The sequence below is a fragment of the Clytia hemisphaerica genome, unplaced genomic scaffold (genome assembly GCF_902728285.1).
Source record: "Clytia hemisphaerica strain Z4C2 unplaced genomic scaffold, Clytia hemisphaerica genome assembly, whole genome shotgun sequence".
Lineage (NCBI taxonomy): Eukaryota > Metazoa > Cnidaria > Hydrozoa > Leptothecata > Clytiidae > Clytia > Clytia hemisphaerica.
Window position 1 is genome coordinate 7,780 of NW_027103292.1, and position 23,996 is coordinate 31,775.

The 23,996-nt window shown below is 33.5% G+C and overlaps 1 protein-coding gene across 1 annotated transcript; it reads left to right on the top strand.

Moving 5' to 3' along the window:
* The first annotated feature begins 5,131 nt into the window (after positions 1-5,131).
* LOC136810673 (frizzled-5-like) lies at positions 5,132-21,010 on the top strand. Its single transcript, XM_067067249.1, has 2 exons — positions 5,132-5,196; positions 19,544-21,010. Exon 2 carries the CDS (start codon positions 19,877-19,879, stop codon positions 21,008-21,010), a length of 1,134 nt encoding a protein of 377 aa, XP_066923350.1. The 5' UTR covers positions 5,132-5,196; positions 19,544-19,876.
* The last annotated feature ends 2,986 nt before the right edge of the window (positions 21,011-23,996 follow it).

A 23,996-nucleotide genomic window follows, 5' to 3' on the forward strand; every position in this document is an offset into this window, starting at 1 on the left:
GGAGTTTATGAAATTATTAACCGCGATATCAATTATTTAAGATATAAACTCAATGAGAATTGGCAAAATCTTGAAATATACTCATAGGAATTTCAAAATATTCCAAACGTAAAATAAATTTTAGTACGCGAATCATAAAGCTCTCGTAATATTAGAATTCTGTAGTTCTCAGAGACTAAGAAAAGCACAATAGAATGAAAATAAAAACAGTTAATAAATTCTAAAATTTCTAGCAAGATTTCAAGTGGAAATCTTAAAAAAGGATTTTTCATGAAATTTTAAATCAAAACGGAAAATTTTACAAAATAAATCAAGAGTTTTTTAGTTCCAAAAATAAAATATCTATTGAAATTGAACTTAGACTGATAAATTATAGATGGACTGAAATATCCATTTATCCATATACATTCATTGCATTTTATAGGGAGGGCTATGCTCAACCAATTTAGTAATTTGATTGTTTATTAGCCATTTTAGCGTTGGTTACTCATTCAACTCAGCGAGGGGCCTCCTAAAATTTATTTCCTAATTCTTAATAATTCTTAAAAGATTTTAGTTTAATGTATATTTGAAAATTAACTGAATAGATCAGAGAGAAATTGTATATGGCTTTTCAGTCGAGAGGGTTTCACACGCTGTGATAAGGAAAAAGGTATGCCATTTTAAAAGATATTGGGTCAAAATCGAAAAGGATATTTTAATGATAATATGTCAATGAAATTACGTCTATTTCCTCAAATGTAAGGGTTGAAATTCATTAGTTTAGGAATTTTAAACAGTTAATCGAAATTGGGCAAAGAAAAATTACAACGGGATGTGAAGGCTCATTTGTTATAGCATCCAGGTTATCCAGGCTAAGGTTATAGATGTATGGTCGTTTTCTAAAGTGGGTTAGAGCTTCCCTGAAAATCATCAAAGGGGATGGGCCAAAAGAGAATGTCTTAAAAAGAGAGGAATACTTTTCAAAGGGATGGGTTTTGATACAAAAAATCAACAAAGTTTAAGTCATATCAAACTTCAACGATATGTGAATAGTTGATTCTGGTCATTACATTACAGACATGGTGGCAGTTTTTTATTTTTTTTAGGGGGGGGCGTTAGGTACGCTCTGCGAAAGAGGGGTAGGAGGGATACCAACTACGCAAACTATGAACGCGCAAACGAATTAATGTTGGCTGCGGATTGCCCTAAATCGAGATTTCATTCTTTAGCTTTGCTGCTAATCAATTATTGTTGTTTTTTCGTCTCTTAACATAACTAGAAAATAGTCTTGTTTCGTAGTAAGAACCTTTGCATGAAAACTGAAATATTATTCATATAGTGGTGACCAAGTAAAAATGGGACTGGGATCCATTTTATAAAGGCGTGTACAAGTTAATCATAATGGTTAACATTTAAAAAATAAGTTGAAGCAAAACGAGGCAGTCGTTGGACAACATGCCAACTCAAAGGCGGTCTATCTAAAAAACGATATTATTGATGTCATAGTTCTCGATTAGTCAAGTGTCAAAGTTAGTTATGAAATTGAGCCATACCTTCTCAATAGTGAAGGGCGTTTATATAACACAGCAGCGATAGCATGATCACTATACCTTTTTCATAGATTTTGCAAAATAAACTCTAAGAGAAGGTAGACACAAGTAAACACAGTAACATTATAGTAAGACTTACTGAAACGATTTCAAAGACAGGGCGGCCATAAGCAGCGAGAGCTTTATTATCTTCATGGCAGGGTGGTCGCTAGCCTTTTGCGAAACCTCGTTTAACGACTCTTTCACGTTTAAGGGCGGTCTTTGATTCTTGTATGATTCTCAACAAGTAACAGTCTCGATAAGTAGACATGCTGTGCTCTTTTTCACAGTGACGCAAAGACTGGCTTCAAAATCTTTTTATACTACACGTTAAGGAGCTACCATTACTTGTAAAGGACAGAGTAGTCTTCATTACTCGAACTTCTATGAATCGAAATCTCACAAACAGTCACTTCAAGTTTTCTTGAAATATCTCACTTCCCAGTGCGTTTTCAAGGTTTAAGAGAGACTTCAATGTATTACATAGACCAGTCCTCTTTAGTCTGGTCTTTGAATTCTTTCATCGCTGGCAGCGTTAAAAGGGCTGCGAGAAGGTATTCAGCATATGCTGTTATTTCCGGCTATTCCGGAAAGCACATTTGTTCCAGCGAGACACTGTTTCCATGGTAACCACAAAGACAAACAAATCTTAGAAGTGGGAGGGTCGTATGCCTGGGAAAGTTTAATCTCGTCTTATAAGGTCTATCAACACGATTTGTAATTCCATGCTTACTTAAAGACCCCCTAAAGATATCATGCTTTTGTTATTTCCGTCTGACGTCCCAATATTTAGGGTAGGTTTAAAATTAGCATTAAAAATTGTGCCTTGATTAGAGGACTGACTTTTGAGAAACTTTAGATTTGGCAAAGATTTAATTTCATACTGTGAAAGCTCATGTCAGCCTGATAGAAATGTCTTAGAAAGAAAATAACGTAATCATTTTTGCAAAATAGGCAAGCAATATAAACTCTGTAGACGAGAGATGACATGGTGTTAACAGAAACACAGCATGACGCAACTGGGACTGCCATTTTATGTATTTTACAAAAAAACTTGCATCGAAAGCGAGTCAAACGGATGAATTTTGAAATTTTCCATAAGATCTCAAAATGAGAATGGAAAAACCATTCATTAAATATTCTGAAGTAGCGGGGAAGTCAGCACCAACTTGGAATCAACTTGCACGAATTTTCTTAATATAAGTTGGAAGATTCAAGATAGGAATCCAAAGCCGCAATAAAATCCAAGCAGTCTTGAAGTTAAAAAACTGTTCTTATAAAATAGGAGCGAGAAGGCAAAGGCTTGATGTTGACAAAGAAACGAGGCGGTACTATGCTTATTACACTTACTTAATCAAATTTGAGGTGGGTGAATGTTAAGCAATTAACTGACCCTTTTTCTTTGATTTGAAAACACAAGAAACAAAAATCATAATCACTCAGAAATAATCATGACCTAATTCGACTAATTAGACCGATTGATAAAGTTTTTCTTTCTTTTTGATGTGGGGGACTAGTTCAGCGTAATTTGGATATAAGAATTTTAGTACATATTATGTAAATAATCTAAAAAATAGTCTTAGGAACAACACATCGTATTGGAAAATATGATTGCCACAGTGAAAAACAGGCATGGATCCCGCATGGATCGATATCTTGAGCTAGAGTAACACCTCTCAGACAAGAAAAACACGATTGCAGGTTCCCAAATAAACAAGAAATGTGAAAAGGACATTTTCTACGGTTCAAACTTCCGATTCAAGAGCTGCTGCTGGAAATGTTCTTATAAATGGATACCGCAATCTTGATAAACAACACAAGATTGAGTTCCTTGACAAACCTGATTAACCTTAAGGCACCTCTTTATCAGCTAAGGATTAATATTCATTATGAACAAGTGTTGATTGACAAATTACCTGCTTTGTGTGTCTTCCCTAAAGTGTCAGCGCACGCTCTACTCCACAATTTAATAATCATTTATCAAATTAGGCGGCGCATGACGGAGAGACCTTGCGATATAGATAAAGATCAGCGCCGACTATAAACGTAAACAAGTCTAATATTAGGTTAAAAAGGGAAAATGAAATTAAAGGGGAAACAAAAAAACGAAGAAAACTCTTGAAAAAACTCTCGGCTATAGGTTCTATGGAGTATCAATGCATCATTCTAATCCCCTTTTGGCTTGCCCATACCCAACACCCATTTTGCCTAAGTACCCGCATACACCCATCGATCCTTTGCCATGGAAGGGGGTTGGACCCGAGTTTAACAGAGAAGGAAATACGTCGTTTTAAGTCATCGTGTTGGCACGATTTTACCAGGAAGTGTAATTTGACATCGCCGGACTCTGGTAATCTGTTACTAAATCCTAAATCTTCAGTGGCGTTAGATAGTGGTAATTGTGTTAATTTTGAGTGTTAAAGATCAAGGAATTAGCACTGCTTAATCAACGAGTAATCCACAGACGACTGTGATCCCTGAAATGACAGGGTGTCTACGGAATTTTTGTCGCCATTTTCAAGGTTTTCAAAGTTTTTTGGACCATTTATTGGCTATTTTCAAGGTTTTTCAGAACTCAAATTGACTTAAATAGCAGGATATGACTGTGTTGACAAGGTGCAAGAGAGGTTACTAACAGAAAATTCTCAGAGCTTTAGCATAGACCAAAACTTCAGTGAGGACCCACGCCAAAACAAGACAACTATACTGTCACAATTATACATTTTCAAGGTTTTCAAGGAATTCTCTCAAATTACATTCACTTTCAAGGTTTTCAAGGTTTTCAAGGTCCCGTAGACACCCTGAATGAGCAAAAGGGGAACCGAACAAAATACCATGATAATAAGGGTGAAGATAAGAGTAATTAATCCCATTTTTACCAATTAATTTTAATCATATGGCTGACTGTCTTTTTGCTTGGTTAAGTTCTTTTAGCCTAATTTCTTCTTTGTAAATCAACTTTTTTTCCCAATCAAATTTTGGGTCAATAAGGACAATTTAGGTTCAAAACTGTCAAAAAATAAGCACATCTGGGATAAGCCAAATTAAGACGTTCTGAAAAAAAAACCATATATTTTGTTAATTTTGAGCTCAATTTTAGATTCGAAATCCTATTAATATTTTTGTAGCTTGCTGAAAGAAAAACTCACAAATTGTTGGAATGCATTCACATTAATGATTCACATAGTTATAATGTGTCCTTTTCACAATTTTCTCAGTGTGTTAATAGCAAGTCCTTTTTAGAGGAATGAAAAATGCTCCGCCCCATGTAATTTACATGAACAAAGATTCAAGGGCGGAGTTTAAAAACAATTGAAAAAAAGAGAGCTGTGAGAATGCTGTTTTTGTCAAAAAGATTTTTTGTTGTAGTGTGGTGGTAAAGTGATAAAACATTAATTGAATTTGATTGACGTTTTAGTATGCTGTCTTCTTGTTTGTTTCTTGCTTAAGCAGAGTTTATTGTTTAGCCATCAACTATTGTGCTCACTGCAGTGTTCGCTCGTTCGTTCGTTCGACTTGAATACAATTTCATTCAGCTCGTTGTAAGATTCTAGAGAAGACGGTTCAGTTCATTATCTGATAAAACTTTATTTACTGCTGTTAGCTCTTGGAGAAGTCATCTTTGGTAAGTTTTATTTAGTTTTTTATTTTAATCAAACATATGATTTCAAATTGTTCCTTTTGGCTACAAAAGTTTAGGAGGCCCTACATACAGACACTACACGTTTTTTTTATAAGAACATCCAAAATTTTTGAACACTTCGGATGTTTTTAACTTTTCGAGTTTCAAGCCTAAAAATGTTCTTAACATGTTCTTCTTTTGACCATTTTATGAGTATTTTTGACCATTTTCTTAAGAGATAGGGCGTTTTAGGGTCCGCAAAGCCTTAAAATGTTCTTAACTTGTTCTAAAGATTTTAGCCGGCGAAGCCTCATGTTCTTATATAGTTTGTTCTCATAAAAAACGTGTAAAGAGCCCGTAAAGAGCAAGGGTATTTACAAACATATATTTGGCCTTCAGGAGTATATTGAAAGTGTATTTTAGACTTTAGGTTATTTGGTGGTCTGTTACAGGATGTTTTAGGGGGCGGATCTTTTTCTATTTTTGCACAAAACCAAAATGTGTTTTGATGCTAAACAAATTCGTAGACGCATGTGAAGTAGTTATGAATTGGTGCAGTTGTAAGAAACTAAATGTTATACCATTGCATTAACAAAGCTTTTGAATTGTGGGTAATAGATAGTCAGAGTTCAAGTCAGAGTTTCTCTGATACGTATTGTACACGAAAAATACTTTGAAAGCTGAAAAAGCTGCAAGAATGTTATATTGCTCTATAACTTGTCAAAAGTGCAGAAATTATTTACTTTAGTAAAACTTGACACAGGAAGGTATAAAGGAAATCTATATTGAAAACACTTTCAACAAAATTGCAGCACGTATTTTCTTATGATTAAATTTCTGACACACATTACTTGTTTTGCTTAAGTAGAGTTAAGTTATCGTTTCCGCAATTCAAAACCGAAATAGCATACCTCAATATTGCTCTACTATAATCAAACACATTCAACTTATGGAAGTTTGGAAATATTTGGTTTGAAGAGACCACCGAAGTCAAACTTAAATAGGGTATCATGATCAATCATGAGAAATCGAAAGCTTTCACCGTGATTTTTTTGGAGAATCTACGACCTGCTATCTGTCAAAAATTCACGATGAGAGCTAAAACAGAGCTAAAACAGAGCTAAAACAGAGCTAATCAATTTCAGCTTTTTCGCGGTGAAATAAACCAAGATGTTACGGTGAATTTTTCGTGTATTGTTTAAATGATCAGATGTGAGTTAATGGATTTTCAAGACTTATTAAATGATTCAATGTTTTATGGTTTTCAGTAGCAGAAACTTGTTCTTGAATAAGCTTCGTCGTAGTAGTTTCAGTGTCTCAGTTAAATTGACTTCCTCGAATTAGAGAAAAATTCGGATTATGTATGGAGGATGTTTCATAGTCTCCAGTTAGTTCGAATCGAGGGAATATTCGAATAAGAGGGGGTTCGAATTAGGGAGAGCTGGTGTTGGTTTACGAAACGCCTGATATTTCGGACAGTGAAATTACTATTTGTTTCCGTTTTGTGTATCAAAACACGTTAACAAGCGTCCAAACAACTTATAAACTAAAGTCTATTCACGATAAGTGTGCACTCTTTTTTCATTTACCTATAACTTTTGAAGGAATTCTTCAATCTTTATAAATTTGGTATCATTGGAAAGATATTAGTGAGTGGAACAATTTGAAATAAAAAAAACTTTAAAAAGATTATAAAAATGAAGATGAAAATGAAGAAGAAAAAAATGAAGATCTTGTAGAAAAGTGCTATAACTTTCATTTTTACTGAAGTGAATCCTTAATCATTGAACGTCATCACTGTGAAAAAAATTCTCAAAAATAATCATTCAGTCAAAAGATATCAAACAAAGTTATAAGCTGATTGACGTCTAAAAACGCTGTTTTCTGCAGTTTTTTGCTGTTTTTTGGGGTCAATCACTTATTAACTTTGTATCATAACTTTATATTGAATAAATATTTTAATGAAATTTCTTCACAGTGATGATCTCCTAAGATCAAAGAATCTTTCCAGTGAAAATGAAAGTTATAGCACTTTTCTACAAGATCTTCATTTTTTTCTTCTTCATTTTCATCTTCATTTTTATAATCTTTTTAAAGTTTTTTTTATTTCAAATTGTTCCACTCACTAATATCTTTCCAATGATACCAAATTTATAAAGATTGAAGAATTCCTTCAAAAGTTATAGGTAAATGAAAAAAGAGTGCACACTTATCGTGAATAGACTTTAAATAATTCTTCACTAATCCAGTGGGCGGAGACTTTCACGAATGAGTGGGCAAATCTAATTTAGAGGCGTGCGCGCAACCTTTTTTTTTTGCAAAGGATTTAGAACAAAGACTGGAATTTTGAACCTAAGAACATTTGGAACAATTTAAGGATGTAGAGAGGTTATCAAGTAATTATTGATTTCAATTGATAAATGCCGGGGGGGGGGGGCAGTCAGGCAATTTGACCGACGGGTATGTGCGGCGGTTAAGGGTATGTTTTTCAAAATATCAGAAATGCACTGTAAGGGTGGACTTTTGATAAATGCACTGTAAGGGTGGAAATTTCAGCAAATCTGGGAAAAATTGCAAATTTTTGCTCGAAAATGTTGATTTTTTTTGCTCTAAAAGAGTTTAAAATTTGAAAAAATGCACTGTAAGGGTATGAATTTCACCGATTTTTTTCTGCACTGTAAGGGTGCGATTCTAAAGGCCAATTTTTTCGCCGCACATACCGTCAGTTGGTAAACCCACTGCCCCCCCCCCCCCCGGGGATAAATGACCTAGCTAAGCATATTGAACAGATCAAAATGGGCGTTAAAAACATTGAAACTTTTAAAACTATCCCAAATATTTTTAACGGTCAAACTATAAAAAGAAAATTCTCATAGCTCAATTACGTTTCACCTGATCAACAGCTAACTTGCTAATGATGTCTTAGAAAGTCTGCTACACAGACGTTCTGGTGTGGTTTTAACGGCCCATTACAACTCAAATGTAGTTTGGATTCACGTGAAAAGAAAGTTTTCCGGTTTAACAGTTAATAAGAAGACCAAGGTCTGATTCTCATTCCTCCAAAAGAAGACACACGCCTATCTTACGAGCCCGTAGCAATGGAGGTTGGGGCAGTTCCCTTCCAATAATTTCACATTTTGACGGGACTATCTTATTACAGTCTCCATATTTTGAATACGCACGTAAAATTTTGTTTTGAAATTTGTTCGAGTTTAGGAATTTTCGAGTTATGGAAACTGATAAAAAAACTTGTTCGAGTTAAGAAGACATTTGAGAAACAGAGATTCGAGTTCTGGAGATTCCACTGTACATCTTTTCTACCGTAGCCCCCAATTGCCGCACGTGCATTTTTTTGTCCGCTTTATCCCACTAAAACCGTCCCAGTCCTTTTTTGACACATTTTTCTATTGTCTAAAAATGCGAAAAAAAGGACTGGGACGGTTTCAGTGGGATAAAAATGCCCGCGTGGCAATTGACGGCTACGGTCGAAAAGGTGTATTCATTCGTTAGCTTTTTCTCGAATGAAGGATACAACCTGCTGCTAGATGCATACCTTCTTAAGACTTAGTAGTAATATGACTTTTAATTTGAGAAGTAGAGAGCTTTGAAGTAAGTCTTTTTTTAATAAAAGTAACTAAAAATGTAAAATTTGAAACAAAACAAATAGTAAAATTTGTATAGTTGTTTAAACTTTATTGCAAGCAGCTGATTTAAGTTTAAATTTTTGTCTGTGGACCAATTTCCCTCTTAAATAAACTTTCCACGAAAAGGAAAAATGTCAAACATAGATTAGATAGTCTCGTGGCTTACTGTCGTGGTATTTGTTTGGCTTCAAGCCCTGTTTTAGAAATGGAATTAATTAGCAGAGGGGTTTTTGGTAAACAGTACTGGTTAGCGATAAGGTGTTTTGTTTGATTTCAGTTATGGACTTTTTTTAATGTTATGAAGTTTACGAAACAAGGCGACACCAGGTAAAACATTAAATTTAATTTCTAAATTGTACAGTTGACTCTCTAATTCGATCTTCATGGGACCAATGTTTCGAATTACAGAGAGTAATTTAAAACACTTTCGAGATCGAATTACATGAAAATTCGAATAATAGATGTTCGAATTAGAGGGAGTTGACTATACTACAAAAAAGTGTTTTTAAGAAATTACACATAATAATACAAACAAAATATTTATATCATGATTGTTTGATGAGGGTGAGGTTTAAAAAGGGGGAATTCAATCAATAATTTAGGTCCTAAACATGAGAAATAAATTGCTTATTCATTTGATCATGGGTTCTTCATATACAATATTCACGAAACTTTGTTCTTCTTTTCAACGTAATTGGACAGTAATTTGGTTCACGTGGAGAAACGGAGACTTATTATTATATTCGATTTATTTGAATCGTTGAATAATACTTTTCATCAAAAATATTGTTCTTATATTCATCACTTTATAAGAACATATTAAGAACAAAATTTTAAAAGTACCTTGAAAAGAAATGACCCCCCCCCTGCAATTGATTACATTGGTTCCCCTGAATATCTCCATGTTTTGGAAAGGGCGGATAAAAAGGGCGAATAAAAATGGTGGATAAAAAGGTAGGATGAAAAGTTAAGGTTTAAAAAAATGACTCAAAAATTTTATTCCCGTACTCTGTTACCCTGGTTGCTTAGACAGAACATATTAAATTCAAATTTGTTAAATAAAGTCCAGCCCCTTTTTTCAAACGATTGAAAATAGCTTTAAAAGATTGGATTGAGGTTTTTGAACCCAAGTCTGGGTTTTTTATATGAAAGGGGTTCAAACCTTTGCAATTCAAAGGTTGAAACAGAACGAGAAATAACAAAAGCCTCCCGTAGAGTCAAGGAGGGGCTCTATGATCCTTTTTTAATAGATTACTAATTTTCGACGCGTGTGCATCTGAAAATAACGTCTCTAACTACGATATTTTTTCATCTTTATGGAAATCAAGTCGTCTTTAGTGTTTGCTGAATCGGAATCTGGACGCGAAAATTTCTGACATTCTTGAAGTAATATTTATCTAACGTTGTACAACTTTGGTTATCAATATGTAGGTCAACCAGCAAATTTAGTAATGATTATTTTAGGCCTGTTTTTTTATTATTTCCTGTAGGCTTTCGAAATTACAAGAAGCAAACTCCAACTTTTTAACACGACGCTCTTCTGCGCTCTTAAGTGTATTAATTTTGGCGTGTACTTGATTTGGGGATTGATTGATTTGGGGATTGATTGATTTGGGGATTGATTGATTTGGCAAATTTTTTGCGGTGATTTAATTTGGTAGGGATGCGAAAGTTTTAAGCAATAGTAATAATAGATTTTTGAGCTCAAATAATCATATTTATTTTGGCGGTCAATCGATTTTGAAAGGTTTGGTGGGTTCAATTGAACCTAACGTTAGAAGATTTGCAGTTAACACTCTCTATTTTGAAGATGAATTATTTCAATTTTCCTGTAATTCGAATTACTAGTTGTAACTTAAATAATTGGGCTCTTTACGATCGAATTAGAGAGAGAGCCAGCTCGATAGGTCGAATATTTGCATGTATTTTTAATAGGCCCGATTCTTAAGGATAATCTGTTTTGAAAAGATGGAATGAAATATTTCCTTTCCAATTTAGAAAAACTTGAATAAGAAAAAGGCGTTTTAAAGAGGAGGGGACGGGGATGGATGGATCTATTATGAAAAGAATATTACAATAATTACATTCTAACATTTTAATTTGAAAGTGTTACTTATAAAGTGTTGGCGTTGCCAAAAGAGGGAGGCCACATGGGGCGGGGTTAAGGCGTGGATTTTAAATGCGTTAGAATTACACCTTAAGAAACTTTGCAAAAGGACTTTGCTTTGTTATACTATACTTTGAAGCCAGAAAGAAAATAAGGTGGTTGAGAACTATTGGCTAAAATAACAAAAGCGAATCGATATAGTAATGATTTCTGGTTGTTTCTTCTTAGAGATATTGGCTTTCCAATGGTATTACTTTATAGAGAAAGAAAAATATTTTGTACGAAAAGAACAACAAAGCAAAATATAGCACATTTTTAACATGAGAGAACTGGATTTGTTGGGAAAAAAATTTTTTTTGTTAATTTTTTCGTTCGTTTTACTGAAAGTTAAGCAAAGGAACAATTATAGCAAAGGAGGGCAGACTATGAATTTATAAAAATAAGAAAAACAAAATTTTAAAAATGGTAGCTTGTTTGGAATGGCAAGATTGAAAAGGTTTGGCTTAGTAATGAGGGGAGGAGATAACCGAAGCCTCCCTTTTATCACATCTTAAGCTAATTATAAGGAATTTTTTTTGCACACAATCTTTAAAGTGGCTGAAGTGGTTAGACGTTAGGATTATGTGTTTTTGTCTTTGTTAACTTAATAGTTTGATTTAATATTAAAGGTGATTGAAGGTTGATGAGACACTCATTCTGGTAATGTGTTCAGTATTGGCAAGTTGGCTCACAGATCAAATTATGGAACTTTAGAACATTATTTTTCTTTTAAAGTTGGGAGGGTCAGTAGTCTAAGGGTTGTATTTTATACTAAAAATTTGGATTTTCAGGGTAACACGAACACTCCTTTTAAATGTTTTGCCGCAATCCAAGTTAGGGAGTATAATGCATGTTCAATATGTAATTAACTTTTCTTCTCATAAACTGCAATAATCTGCAACCCAGAAGCACCGCCTTAAGTCCATCCTTAGCGATTTGCAACATAGAAGAGAGTAGTTAGCCTACATCACAAGAGGCTACTGTCTTTTTTGAGGAGAGGGTGGGAATTTCAGCATGGGTATGTTAATAGGGATTAATCCGAGGCTTATTACATTTATTAATCTCTTAAGATTAACACTTTTATTGTTTGTGGTAATGTCTTGATGTGCTACACGTTTTTTCTATAAGAGTATCCAGAATTTTTGAAGCCTTGGGATATTCTTAACTTTTTGAGTTTCAAGCCTAGAAATATTCTTAACATGTTCTCATTTTTAACATTTTTTGAGTCTTTTTGTCTATTTTCCTAAGAAAACAGGTGTTTTAGAGCGCACAAAGCCTAAAAATGTTCTTAACTTGTTCTTAAGATTTTGGCCACGAAAGCCTTGTGTTCTTATATAATTTGTTCTTATAGAAAAAAAGTGTTCGGTGTTAACAAAATTGGTTGTCAGTCAGCCAGCCATCTCTCCGGCTTTTTAAACATATTTACAAGATTTAGACTGAGGATTTTTGTTATTACTAGTCCGGTAATCGAGCTTGTGTATTAGTTGCTTAGATCTTAATCTGGATAATACTTAAAAAATCATCTAGTGAAATATCTAAATTGCCAAAGATTACAGGAATTATACTGTTTTATATAAATTTATGTTGCAAAGCACCACGGTTAAACTTAAATCGAAAGTGACACCAAATTTTGATCGATTTCAGACGATTCGTATTCGATGATATAAATAACAGATCCCACTTGTTGCGCTAGACTTATAAAAAGAACAATGTTGAAGTAATTGGGATTCCTTTTATTTTGCTACATTTCCAGACGTATTTAGTCGATAAACCGATAACCGATTTTAATCGATAGGTAATCGATAACTAATCGGTGGTTGGTACATTATTTTGAGTTTTAAGGTCAGGGCTAAAGACCATGCGTTTCCTAAGAACGTTTAGTTCTGTTTAAAGAAAAGGTGATGTACTACGCCTACAAAGTACCATTATACTTTCCTAAGAGAATACAAAAAATTCTGCAATACCACCAAAAAACTTACGTAAAAATACGCACTTTTTTCAAAAATAGACATCTTAATAGATAAATTAATTAGCAATTTCTTTTGTTTAAAATGACAAGAGTGACAATGTGATTAAGAGATGAATTAATACAATCCGCCCTCTTTCCGTTAAGCACTGCCTACTTCTCGTTTTTAAGGATAGCAATTAGAAAAACAATTTGAGATATCTCATAATGAAAAGAAATTGGAATATTGAAATAAATAAGATTCGGAGATCTTGTTTTAAAGAGGGCGTAGTCGAAAACATAAATCAAGCTGAATTTAACTAAACTAACAAGAAATAGCTGCACATTTTGGTAAATAAAAGATACTCCTTTACCAGGGCAATATTAAAGAATTGTAACAGAGACAGAAGTAGGACGAACTCAGGATTCTGTAATGAGTTCCGTCTCCTTCTTTCAAAGATGTGTATTGTCTTTTCCTATGGTTTTCAAATTGCAGCATCATTTTAGATGTAAAGAAAATTATAAAGAAAGAATTCTTTAAAGGTCTAGAACAGTTTAGCTAAAAGTTATATCAAATTAAAAACCAATTCTGATTAGCTAAAGATCAAAATCTTAATATCCCGGTGATAAAATGTTAGGTTATTTATGTTTATTTGTCAGACTAGATACGATGTGTCCGGAAAAAAGACTAGAGCAATTTTTCCGGACACACTGTATATGATGGCGTTCCAGCTTTCCGGAAACTGTCCTAAAAAAGAATTGATGATGGCGTAATTTGAAAAACGTGACATTCCAATAACAATTGAAGTTACTCCCCTTTTTAAAAAGCCAGTCCTGCCTTAAGGCATCACACTACATCTTTTAGTAATTCAAAGTACGTCTCGCCATGCTTACGGAATCCATTATACGTACAAAATACGTCTTTTGTTTAACGTCAACGGAAACGAGTTCTTAATGATCTGGTATATAAAGCGATAATTACGGAAGTTTCTGATATACACAATGCGACTTCTTATAAAGAGAGAAATGGACGTCATCTGGAAATAGTTTAAAGACTGATGGTCTGTGCTGTGTCCAACAAGACAAGAGTCATCACTATTGCTTACTCAATAAGTTTCTATTCCTTAAAATTCGAAGATTAACATTTTCTGGTATGATAGTCAGGTGTTATGTCCAGCACATGACGTCACTCATTTGCTTACAAGGAAAAATTACTAAAAGAACAATGTGACATTTTTGGTGATTTTACGGTGTAAAGATACGACTATTGAAAAATTTTACCTTGAAGTCTCTTCACTTTGAATTTGGTATTTTTTGGTATAATAAATCAATAGTTAGACGTTCCTGGTAGTTAAGAAGCAAATTGAAATTTCCTTTTTTGCTGCATTGTCGTCCAAGTGATGATTCGGCAGTCGTAATTTAACAGGGTTTTTGAAGTCGTAAAAATACCTCACTTTTTTTCGCAAATGATTGTGGCTGACTGGACAGAGTGGTTACTCTATTTTTATGACGAATTATTTTGTTATTTTGATGTTATTTTCTCATTTGTGTAGAGAGTATGTGGTTAACCGACACTGGTTACAGTTTGGTGTTTGAAAGTAATGGTAATCAATTCTGTCTGTCTGTACTTTTATGCCAGACGCCTTTTCGCTTCTAACGGTATCTTGGTCTAGTAGTTAAAAGTTTAAATTCACGCAAGACAGTTTAAAGCTTTCGGGGACATTTTACTTATATGAGCTAGTCTTAGGGGGTGTTCATATGGAGGCGGGCTGACCCATCAACTAGGTGAGGTGGTATATATATTCGAACGCCACGTGATCTATTTTTAGCCATTTAATTCGTCAAAAACTGTGACCCATCCCACCTCACCTAGCCCTCCTCCATATAAACAGCTGCCCTTACTGCGGCAAAATGAAGGTGAAATGAGTAAGCATCAATAGTCACGTACGTAAGTAAGACAATCGAAAACTACTCAATTTATAGGAAATGCAGAGAAAACATAAAACACCTGCTGAAATCGGCCGCGTTCTTTATTTCTTCAAAAAGACCGTTAATTTAATATTTTCAGAACGCCTCATCATGAGTGTCCGTTAGTTCAGTGCGCGTGGTTTATCGGACATGGTTGCCAATGCAAGAAGGTTTAGCGTGTTTGCAAAACAAAAACAAATTTAAAACACCCTTATTAACTTAAATATCCTGAACAAGCTATTTATGGCCTTAAAGATAAAATTCCTTTAAAACTATGACAAAAGGGTTTTAATAAGTTATATAACAGAACAATAAAAAAAGTAGAATCAATCATTAAAAAATAAACAAGGGCGACCAAAAAATTACACCGAATTAGCGAAAAAGGAAAGCATCTACAAGAGTTTCAACAAAAAAAGGTTTTTGTGAGACAACGTTTTAAGCTGGTCAATAAAAGCTGGGTATTAACAGGCAAATTGATTAAACATAATGACCATTTATTAGTTCGAATTATCATTAAGACAAAAGGGAGCTTAAACCAAAAGATTTCACCGTCATTGGTTGCAGATGAAGAAAAATTCTTGTTTTGCTTATTCACCAGCTATTGTTTTTTATAAGAACTTCATACTTTGAAAGTCTCGTTTTTCTTATAAATAATTTTAAGCATTCTATACCCCCTTGAAATTATCCATGAAAGATTTTTATTGAGAATCTTTAAGATTGAGTCAAAATAATATCTAAAATTACCATAAAATACCATTTGAGAGAGCCAAAAATTTCTATAATAACGACACAAAAGTTCTTATAAAACTTTTGGAACGACCTCTAAAACCTTGTATTTAGTCGTTTTAAGTCTTATAGTAGAGCTTCCTTTCGAGTAGTCTCTCCTTTAACGATACTACTAAAGAGAAGTTGATGAGCATAATGATGTTGGATTACACCTAGATTAAACTAAATAATTCGATTATATTACACTCTTTTTGTCATGTTCAAAACATAGTAGAGAGGACCCCTTGCCATTAGGTTATTGTGAGGTGCGTAGAAAAGGATGACAATAGCTCAACATGTGGCTTATTGTAGCATTCCTTTCCTTCTCTTTTTACCTATTTTGATGTAGAACTAGGGTATCTTATTTTTGTGTTTTTAAGGGTATTTTGTCATCATGCAAAGGAAAAATTGTTTTTCTAGTTACAAAATGCTGTGTTTTTTTAATCAACTGTGTTTCATTTTATGGTTAAGAATTTTCATTATGATTTATATTAGAAAGGAGTTTTTTATGAGTGAAAGCAGAGAGATATATATTTATGTGTGAGGAGGTAAAAGGGAATAAGTAGAAGTGGTATAAGAAATGCTGAAATTATATATATATGCGTATGATTTTGAAGGATTAGATTTGATTAATGATGTGGAGATTGATCATGAAGGATAGAGAGAAAAAAATGGCTGAAATTTTTTTGAAAGAAGTTCTGTAATGAGCTGTTTTTGTTTTTACTACATGTGGTTACATAGGGGACAGTGCAAGACTGTATTGAAGAAAAATGATGATGATTAAGCCTTAGTGGAGAAGAGATTTGCAGCTCGTTTAAGTGATCTATCAACAGCTTTATTGTTTCTTTTGAAATGTTTTTTTTTAGTTTTGGGTACATAAATAATACGAAAAAGGCAACTTTGTTTAAATAGTGAAATTAAAGGTCGAGCATCTTTAGTTTGATTGTTAGGATCAAATGAGCGATTTATTGTTACTGTAGTTGTATTTAGAGATTGTTTTGCTGTTCAATGCTGTTGTTGTTTTTTTGGGTGATTATTTCCAAAGGTATATTACAGGAGATACAATCATAGCAATTAAATTGATGTGTTTTTTGTTTGGTAATAAATAAACCACTTTCTCATCTTTTCTTTTTTGGTTTTCACTTTTTAAAAAGACTAAATCATTTTCAATTGATTTTTTGCTGATTTTAAAGCAAAACGAGGAATGGAATTAATTAGGACTTTAGAAAAATTGTCAACCAAAAAAGACAAAATGAGAAATATATTTTGTGAAAAGGGAGGAAAGCTTCAGAGAATGTAGAATCTCGGAAAATATGGATAAAGTGTGTTGTGGTAGGTCCTCCTTATTAATGACCTGCCATTAAATTGAGTTCCATGTTTTTCCATTATTACTTATATTTGTAACAAAGCTAGACATCAGAGATTGAAGTGATAATGACATGTAATTAGGAGAAAACATTTCATACAAAAAGATGCTATTTAATTTTAATCATATCTAACGAGCGAGTGTAGTTAACAAGCAATGCTTTTTCTGTTGTTGTGCTTCTATAAGTTTTGTATAGAAATTTGTCATTGATCAATTTTTCGAGATAAAGAATCGCGCGCGCGTTATTTGAAAGGAACACACTGTTGAATAATTTTTGGTAACACTATTATTATATTGAAGAATAAATAAGACAGAAAAATGAAGATTGAAATTTTGATTTTGTTGATGTTGCTATGAGGAAATATCGACAGTGATGTTTTGTTTTTGAAGAATATGAGTGATGGCTGTGTGTTGTGAGAAATTGGAAAGAATCAACGAGCGAAGATAAATGATGTATCCCAGGTTAAGAGCTTAAAGCGATCTATTTTGCTTGTTTAACCAAGCAAAGTCAAAGACGTACAAATACAGATTCCTTAGCTATGTATACACATGGAAAGGGGGAGGATTTTTCATGTTTGAATATGAACAAGTTTCTCGTGAAATAACTTATTGATTAAAAGGGTTAACACTATCTCGCGAGAATTTTCACTTTGATTTAGGACCATTGTTTGAATAACTGCTTAAGACTTTAACTGGTGATTTTGTTGTAAAATTGAGAGACGCTAATGGCTATGCTAATTTCTAATGTTTACTTTGTTTTCATGTCAGTGTTGACAAGACGATTTTTTGTTTTGGGACTTTTTTTTACCCCTTTTTTACTCGTTTATTAAAAGTGTAGTGAAGTGTTTCATTTTTGAGTCGGATGGGTAGACTTTGTACGTCTGGATGAACTTGTTTACTGTTCAAGAGGCTTTATGGTGTTTGAAATGTTTGGCTGTTTAGCATTTTGGTTTGAACGATAAAGAATTAAATGATATGACCCAAATGACAAGTTTTATGATACTCTTTTCATGTTTTCACAAGCCAATACACGGTCGAAATAGATTATGGGTAAATCCAAAATTTTTTTAAACGACTTTCTGCTGGTGTAAAACTTTTGTGTATATGTAGCCCCAACGGTAAACTGTTACACATTTTTTTTATAAGAACATCCAAAATTTTTTAAGCCTTAAGATGTTCTTAACCCTTTGGGTTTCAAGCCTAAAAATGTTATTATTTTCAGCATTTGTTGAGTATTTTTGTCCATTTTCCTAAGAAAATATAGTTTGTTCTTATAAAAAAACGTGTATGATGGCGCAGTCAGTCATGATTACCTATGAACCATTCTGACCGTGAAATGACCTATGTTCTTCATTTTTGAATTTTTAAAAGGCCATATATATCTCTCTTCCTCAACGTTTGAAATTTTCTTCCCTCTATCAAGAATACTGGTCGTGGAGCGTGAAAAATCTGTAACAATTTCGCTCCTTTTTTTGTTTGAAAATTGGGAAAAGTAGTTAGTTAAAAGGATACAAAAAGGGAAGAAAATAGTAAAAATGAAAGAAAAATGAGGAAGAAGTTTTCTTTTTCTGGAAGTTGAAAGATAGTTGTGGAAATATTATATTGTTTGGTGAATATTGATCCTGAACTGAAAATAAATCCTAAAATTATGACTATCGTTTACTTATTGTGTGTGTTTGTGTGTACTTGTCGTGAGTTGAACAGGAAAAAGGGGGAAAAGGAGGAAAATGGTACTTTCAAGAGAATTATGGGAAAAAGATTTGTAAGAATTTTCCCCAACACAGATGGATTGTGGGAGTTCTGATTAATCATTCGTCCAGGCTTAGTAAGACCTGTGAATCTTTCAGATAACCATAGCTGCTGGGATATAGTTTAATAATGAAGGTCTTTGAGTATGATTGGATTTGATTAAGTTCTTTTTATACAAGGGGTATTAAATTAAGTACATGGACTAAAATAGAGCTTAGAAATAAGGGGAAAATAGAGCCTTTTTTCTACTCTAGTATTCCATTATGTCTGAACTAAAAAGAAGGGAATAAATTTAGCATAAACGACTAAATATATGTATGTTTGAAAGAGAGACCGAGCCAAAATCTTAATAAAATCCTGTTGATAAACGATTTTAAAAGGGGATCAGGGCTAGTAAAAAGAAGGGGATAGAAAAAGTAAAATACAATCCTTTATAGTGTGTTTAAGTAAACACATTTTTCAGTGATGATAAGATAGGGATTCTCTCTTGAGTAAGAGTATAAGGAGCCTTTATATATACTTGTTTCACGATATTTAAAATTTCTTCCACATTCACATACATACATGACAGGGGAAAATATGAGTCTTGTTTTTTGTTATAGATAGTTTAGTATATAATTTGTTTGTCAAATTACTGTGTGTGAGCTTGACACGTCTTTGTTGGTAATATTGACACATTTCGTCAATCAATAAATAAATAGAATTTCTATAAAAGTATAAACTTTGTTTTTTCATTTATTTACCTTCATTCTTTTTATCTCGTTTAGGGGTCAAAGAGAGACATTTGGATGAACAAAGTATAATTACATACAACAACACGTAAAAAGACAACAAGAAGCCCTTCAGTGAGTGATTTATTACAAAACGGAAACAACCCACTCGTCCGAAAAAAACAGAATACGGAATCCCCTATAGGAGCGGAACAAAGACGGATTTTCGATTTCATGGTGTGCATTAGATCCGGAACTAACTGATCATCGAATCCATTAGATAGTCAACAAAATAACCAGACGAATGCTATGCTATAATTGAGATATCTACTTCATACTTACATTACACTGAGAGAGAACCACTTGACCTGTGATCTCTATAAAATCAAAATGAAAACAAATTCAGTATCACAAGTGACTATTTTACTTTTGCTATGTTGTGGAACATTGGTAGATTCGCTTGGTCGTGGACGAACGCGTCCAAAAGCTAAGAAATGTGAGAAAATTACAATACCCTTGTGCAAAGACGTTGGATATAACGAAACATACATGCCCAATAATTTCGGACAGAGTTCTCAATTCGAGGCTGGGCTAATCATTCATCAGTTTTGGCCGTTGGTTTTAATCAACTGTTCACCGTTACTGAAACATTTCGTGTGCTCGTTATATGCACCTATGTGTGATCCAATATACTTCAAAGAGATTGTACCGTGTCGTTCATTTTGTGAAGACGTTCGCGATTCGTGTACGGCCATTATGAAAAACAATGGTTTTGATTGGCCTTCTCATCTAAAATGCGAACAATTTCCAACACGTAAAGAGAACAGTATTTGCATGAAGCCTAGTAATGCACACGTCAGCAAAAATAATAAAACGACCAACAAACCAACCAGCTCACCAAACTCAAAAACAGTTAAACCTAATACTAATAATCATGGAACGAGTGGTGGCGGAACGAAACAATCGGACGGACCATACCGCCCACCTACCCATATTAATACGAACGGAGGTGCTAGAGGATGTGGGTGCATGTGTAAAGCACCCTTTGTTTATCCAAACGCCTCCAGTAGAGGAGAACTTCCACCTTGCGTGTTACCATGTAAACAATTCTACTTCAAAGAAGACGAGGCGAATTTCGTCACATTTTGGTTAGGCTTATGGTCTATCATCGCCTTTATTGGAACTCTTATAACAATCGCAACCTTCTTCATTGATCGCTCTCGATTCACACAAGCGGAACGACCCATTGTTTTCATGTCATTCTGTTACTTTCTAGTCGCTTTCGGCTACATTGTGCGGTTAATATACGGACATGACGCTATCGCTTGTGATAGTAAGACCGGGCTGGCTCGATACGCAGCCACTGGTCCAGCACACTGCACAACTGTATTTTTCATGACTTACTTTTTCGCTAATGTAGCGTGGATCTGGTGGGTTGTACTATCTATGAATTGGTTTTTCGAGCGGGAGATCTATGAATGGCAGTTTTTATGGCTATGGGGTCCATGGTCCGGCAAGAACTAACACATTACCATACGCGCGGTCAAAGCATATTCGTGATCGCATCTTTTGATATTCTCCAAGTTTTCTCCTGGGGGGGTCCATTTGGCTATTTTCGACCAGGATTATACCTCAACTAAAAACGAACGAACTATTGCGAGTATGGTCGGGAACGGCATGGCCGTGTTGGGTTAACCAGTCTCGTGGAGTGAATGGTTTTTGGGTTGGATCAGGCGACAGGATAATTCAGTAAATTTCTTAAAGAATAACGGAAGCTCAGATAATAATGAGCTAAAATTCATTTAACCCACAATTTAATTCCTTAAAATTTTTCGATGATAAAAACTAAAATTTAGTTTAACAAATTGTTTCGCTTAGTTGTTTCGTGTGTTTTAAATCAAGTGAAAAATTTAAAATTTTCAGTAACCATATAAGAAAGGTCAAATAACACTGCATTTGTTGAAGAAAGTTTTGTGTATTATTCCTGGTAGTTATGAACGTTGTTTTTACCATGCTTGTTGAATTTCCGTTCCTGAAGCACAATTGTTTGAAACTTTTCGTTTTCCATAATATTTTTATTAATTTACACGGAAAAAGTAGTATTTTATTATTATATATGAAACGTGCTACGCATTTTTTTTTTTGAGTTTAAAACAAATAGTTGTTAAATTTATACTGAAAGAAGCTTAAAATTTTGTTTTGAAATCAAACTAAACAAATTACCATTCTACTTGAAGAAAGCTTGTGTAAAAAATAGCAGTAACAATAGTTGACTGTAGAGAAATAGTGAAACGTTTTAGTAACCATAGTTCCTTGAATTATCCTCTCCATAATTGAGTCTTGTCTTGTTTTCGTAGGACTGAAAAGAGGCGGTCTTACAAGACCATAATATAATTTTCATGTTTCATTATTAATAATATTTATATGTTGAGATTATAAGAAACTTGCTCTGTGAAACATTTTTGCCACCTTTCAAAATCATAGTGGAATAGTACCATCCTTATTATAGCAAGTTCTTTAATTTCAAATTGGTAGTAATTCTGATGCTAAGTTGTTTAGAAGAATGCGATAATGAGATGAATGAGTCGGTCCAATTATGACTAAATTTGTGTTACGTCATTTGAGTATCAACCTGATATTAATTATAGGAACTTTATTAACGACTCCTTTACCTTCTCGTGTGCTTATATGAGAAAAATTTTTGTGTCTTAACATTCGAAATGTATATTGAAAAGTTAAGATTACATTTTACATGACAATTTTATATTCGTAACTTATGGAAAAAGATAGTATTTATGTGTTATATATGGCCCCAAACAATTTTTTGTACAACTTTTTTCTCCATTTAAAATTATATTAAATTTATTAAGAAAGACTACTGCAAAATAAAAATAATGTTGATAGCAAAAATACGTGACAGATTCGTGTTAGTTCAATGTGGTCTAAAAATGACAACCCTATCATTAAAAAAGCATAACTGTAATTAATGACAATTTGTTTTAGGAGGGCAGTATACTTAACTTTGAATTACGAAAATAAGCATCCCAAACTAATGAAAATGACAGTTAGAAGCATGATAAAAAATATGGTATAAGATACGTTCTTCGAAGAAATTTCTGTTCAGTGTTTTAATTATTTTAAACTGTTCTCTAAGCCTTTTTCATGGAATCGCCTAACACGATAATGAGACAAGTACGTACTTTCTTAAGAAAAAGGAGACAATATAACTCGGGGCCTGGGCTCGACTATTTTTGAATGGTAACTACGGTTTATTTCTTCATCTTTGTTCATCATTGACATGAACTAAAATTCCTATGTCATTGGTGTAAAAAACTTGCATTTTGAGCAGTAACCTCCATTTTGAGCCAAATCCAACCATGTGATACGCGAGCACTGAATGACAAACAAGGATCTAGCCAGTACCTTCCCACTAAGCCAAATTTTTCATTCGTTTTATTCGTTAAAACGCGGTAACAAAGCGGTTTTCGTTTAACAGGCTAGGAAATATCTAGATGGATTTAAAAACCCGGAACAGAAAGATTTCTTATGTAAATCGAAAGATTGAACGTAAAACGCTTCACAAAGAGTAGTGGTAATACCTTATATTAGCAGTGCGGTAAGACAGAGAAAACAACGCTAAGATGAAAATGAAAGGTGATTTCCGACAATCAAGTGAGTAATTAGATCGTCTGTTATCTATATGTATGTTCAAACCGAAGTAAAGTGGTTGTTTCTCTGAAAGTTTTTTAATACGACCGATAAAACACTCAATACTCCAAGACCCAAAAAATCTAGTTTTTGTCTGGTGGGAATAGCTTGAAAAAATGACCTTAAAAAGAAGAATATGCAAGTGAAAGTTTGCAGAAAAGGTTCCTTTTGAGCCTGGTATGGTTTAAATACAGTAGTTTATCTTTAAATTGTATAATCTCGAGTTCTAGCACTCAAAAAAGGGAACCATTTTTGGTGTAGTAAACTATCAATTAAAAATCCTGATGTCGGCAGAGAAAGAGCTACAGCGGCCATATTTAAAAACGTCTTTTACGAACTCTAATTATCACGAATAGATGGTCGAAACCAATCATATAATCTTATTTTTCTCTTCTATCTTCTCAGTCAGGTCTTCGTGCTGTATCTAAAGAAAATAGTTTGGGGTCTTATAAACTTTTTTCGGCCAAGTGCGAACACTATGGCGAACCATTATAATATATGTAAGCATTTTGCAGCCTAAGTGGTGATTGACAAAATTTGATTCAAGTAAGTCTACATTACAATCAACTCGATGGATCTTATAAACATTGCAATGCAATGATTCTTTCTACCTTTATTAAAATAAGTACATTTCAAATTACGTATTATTTACATAAAGTAAGTACAGAAGTGTTTCGGAAAAATTTAGGAATTTAAAGTTTAGAATTTCCCCTTGAAAAACATTGAAGATAGTTCAGAATATTGAATGAAAATCAGTAATATCTCATTATGGAACAAAAATTAAATGTTCTTACTAACACCC

Excerpts from the sequence above, each read along its gene's own strand:
- LOC136810673 (XM_067067249.1), top strand. The coding sequence starts at position 19,877 with ATGAAAACAAATTCAGTATCACAAGTGACTATTTTACTTTTGCTATGT.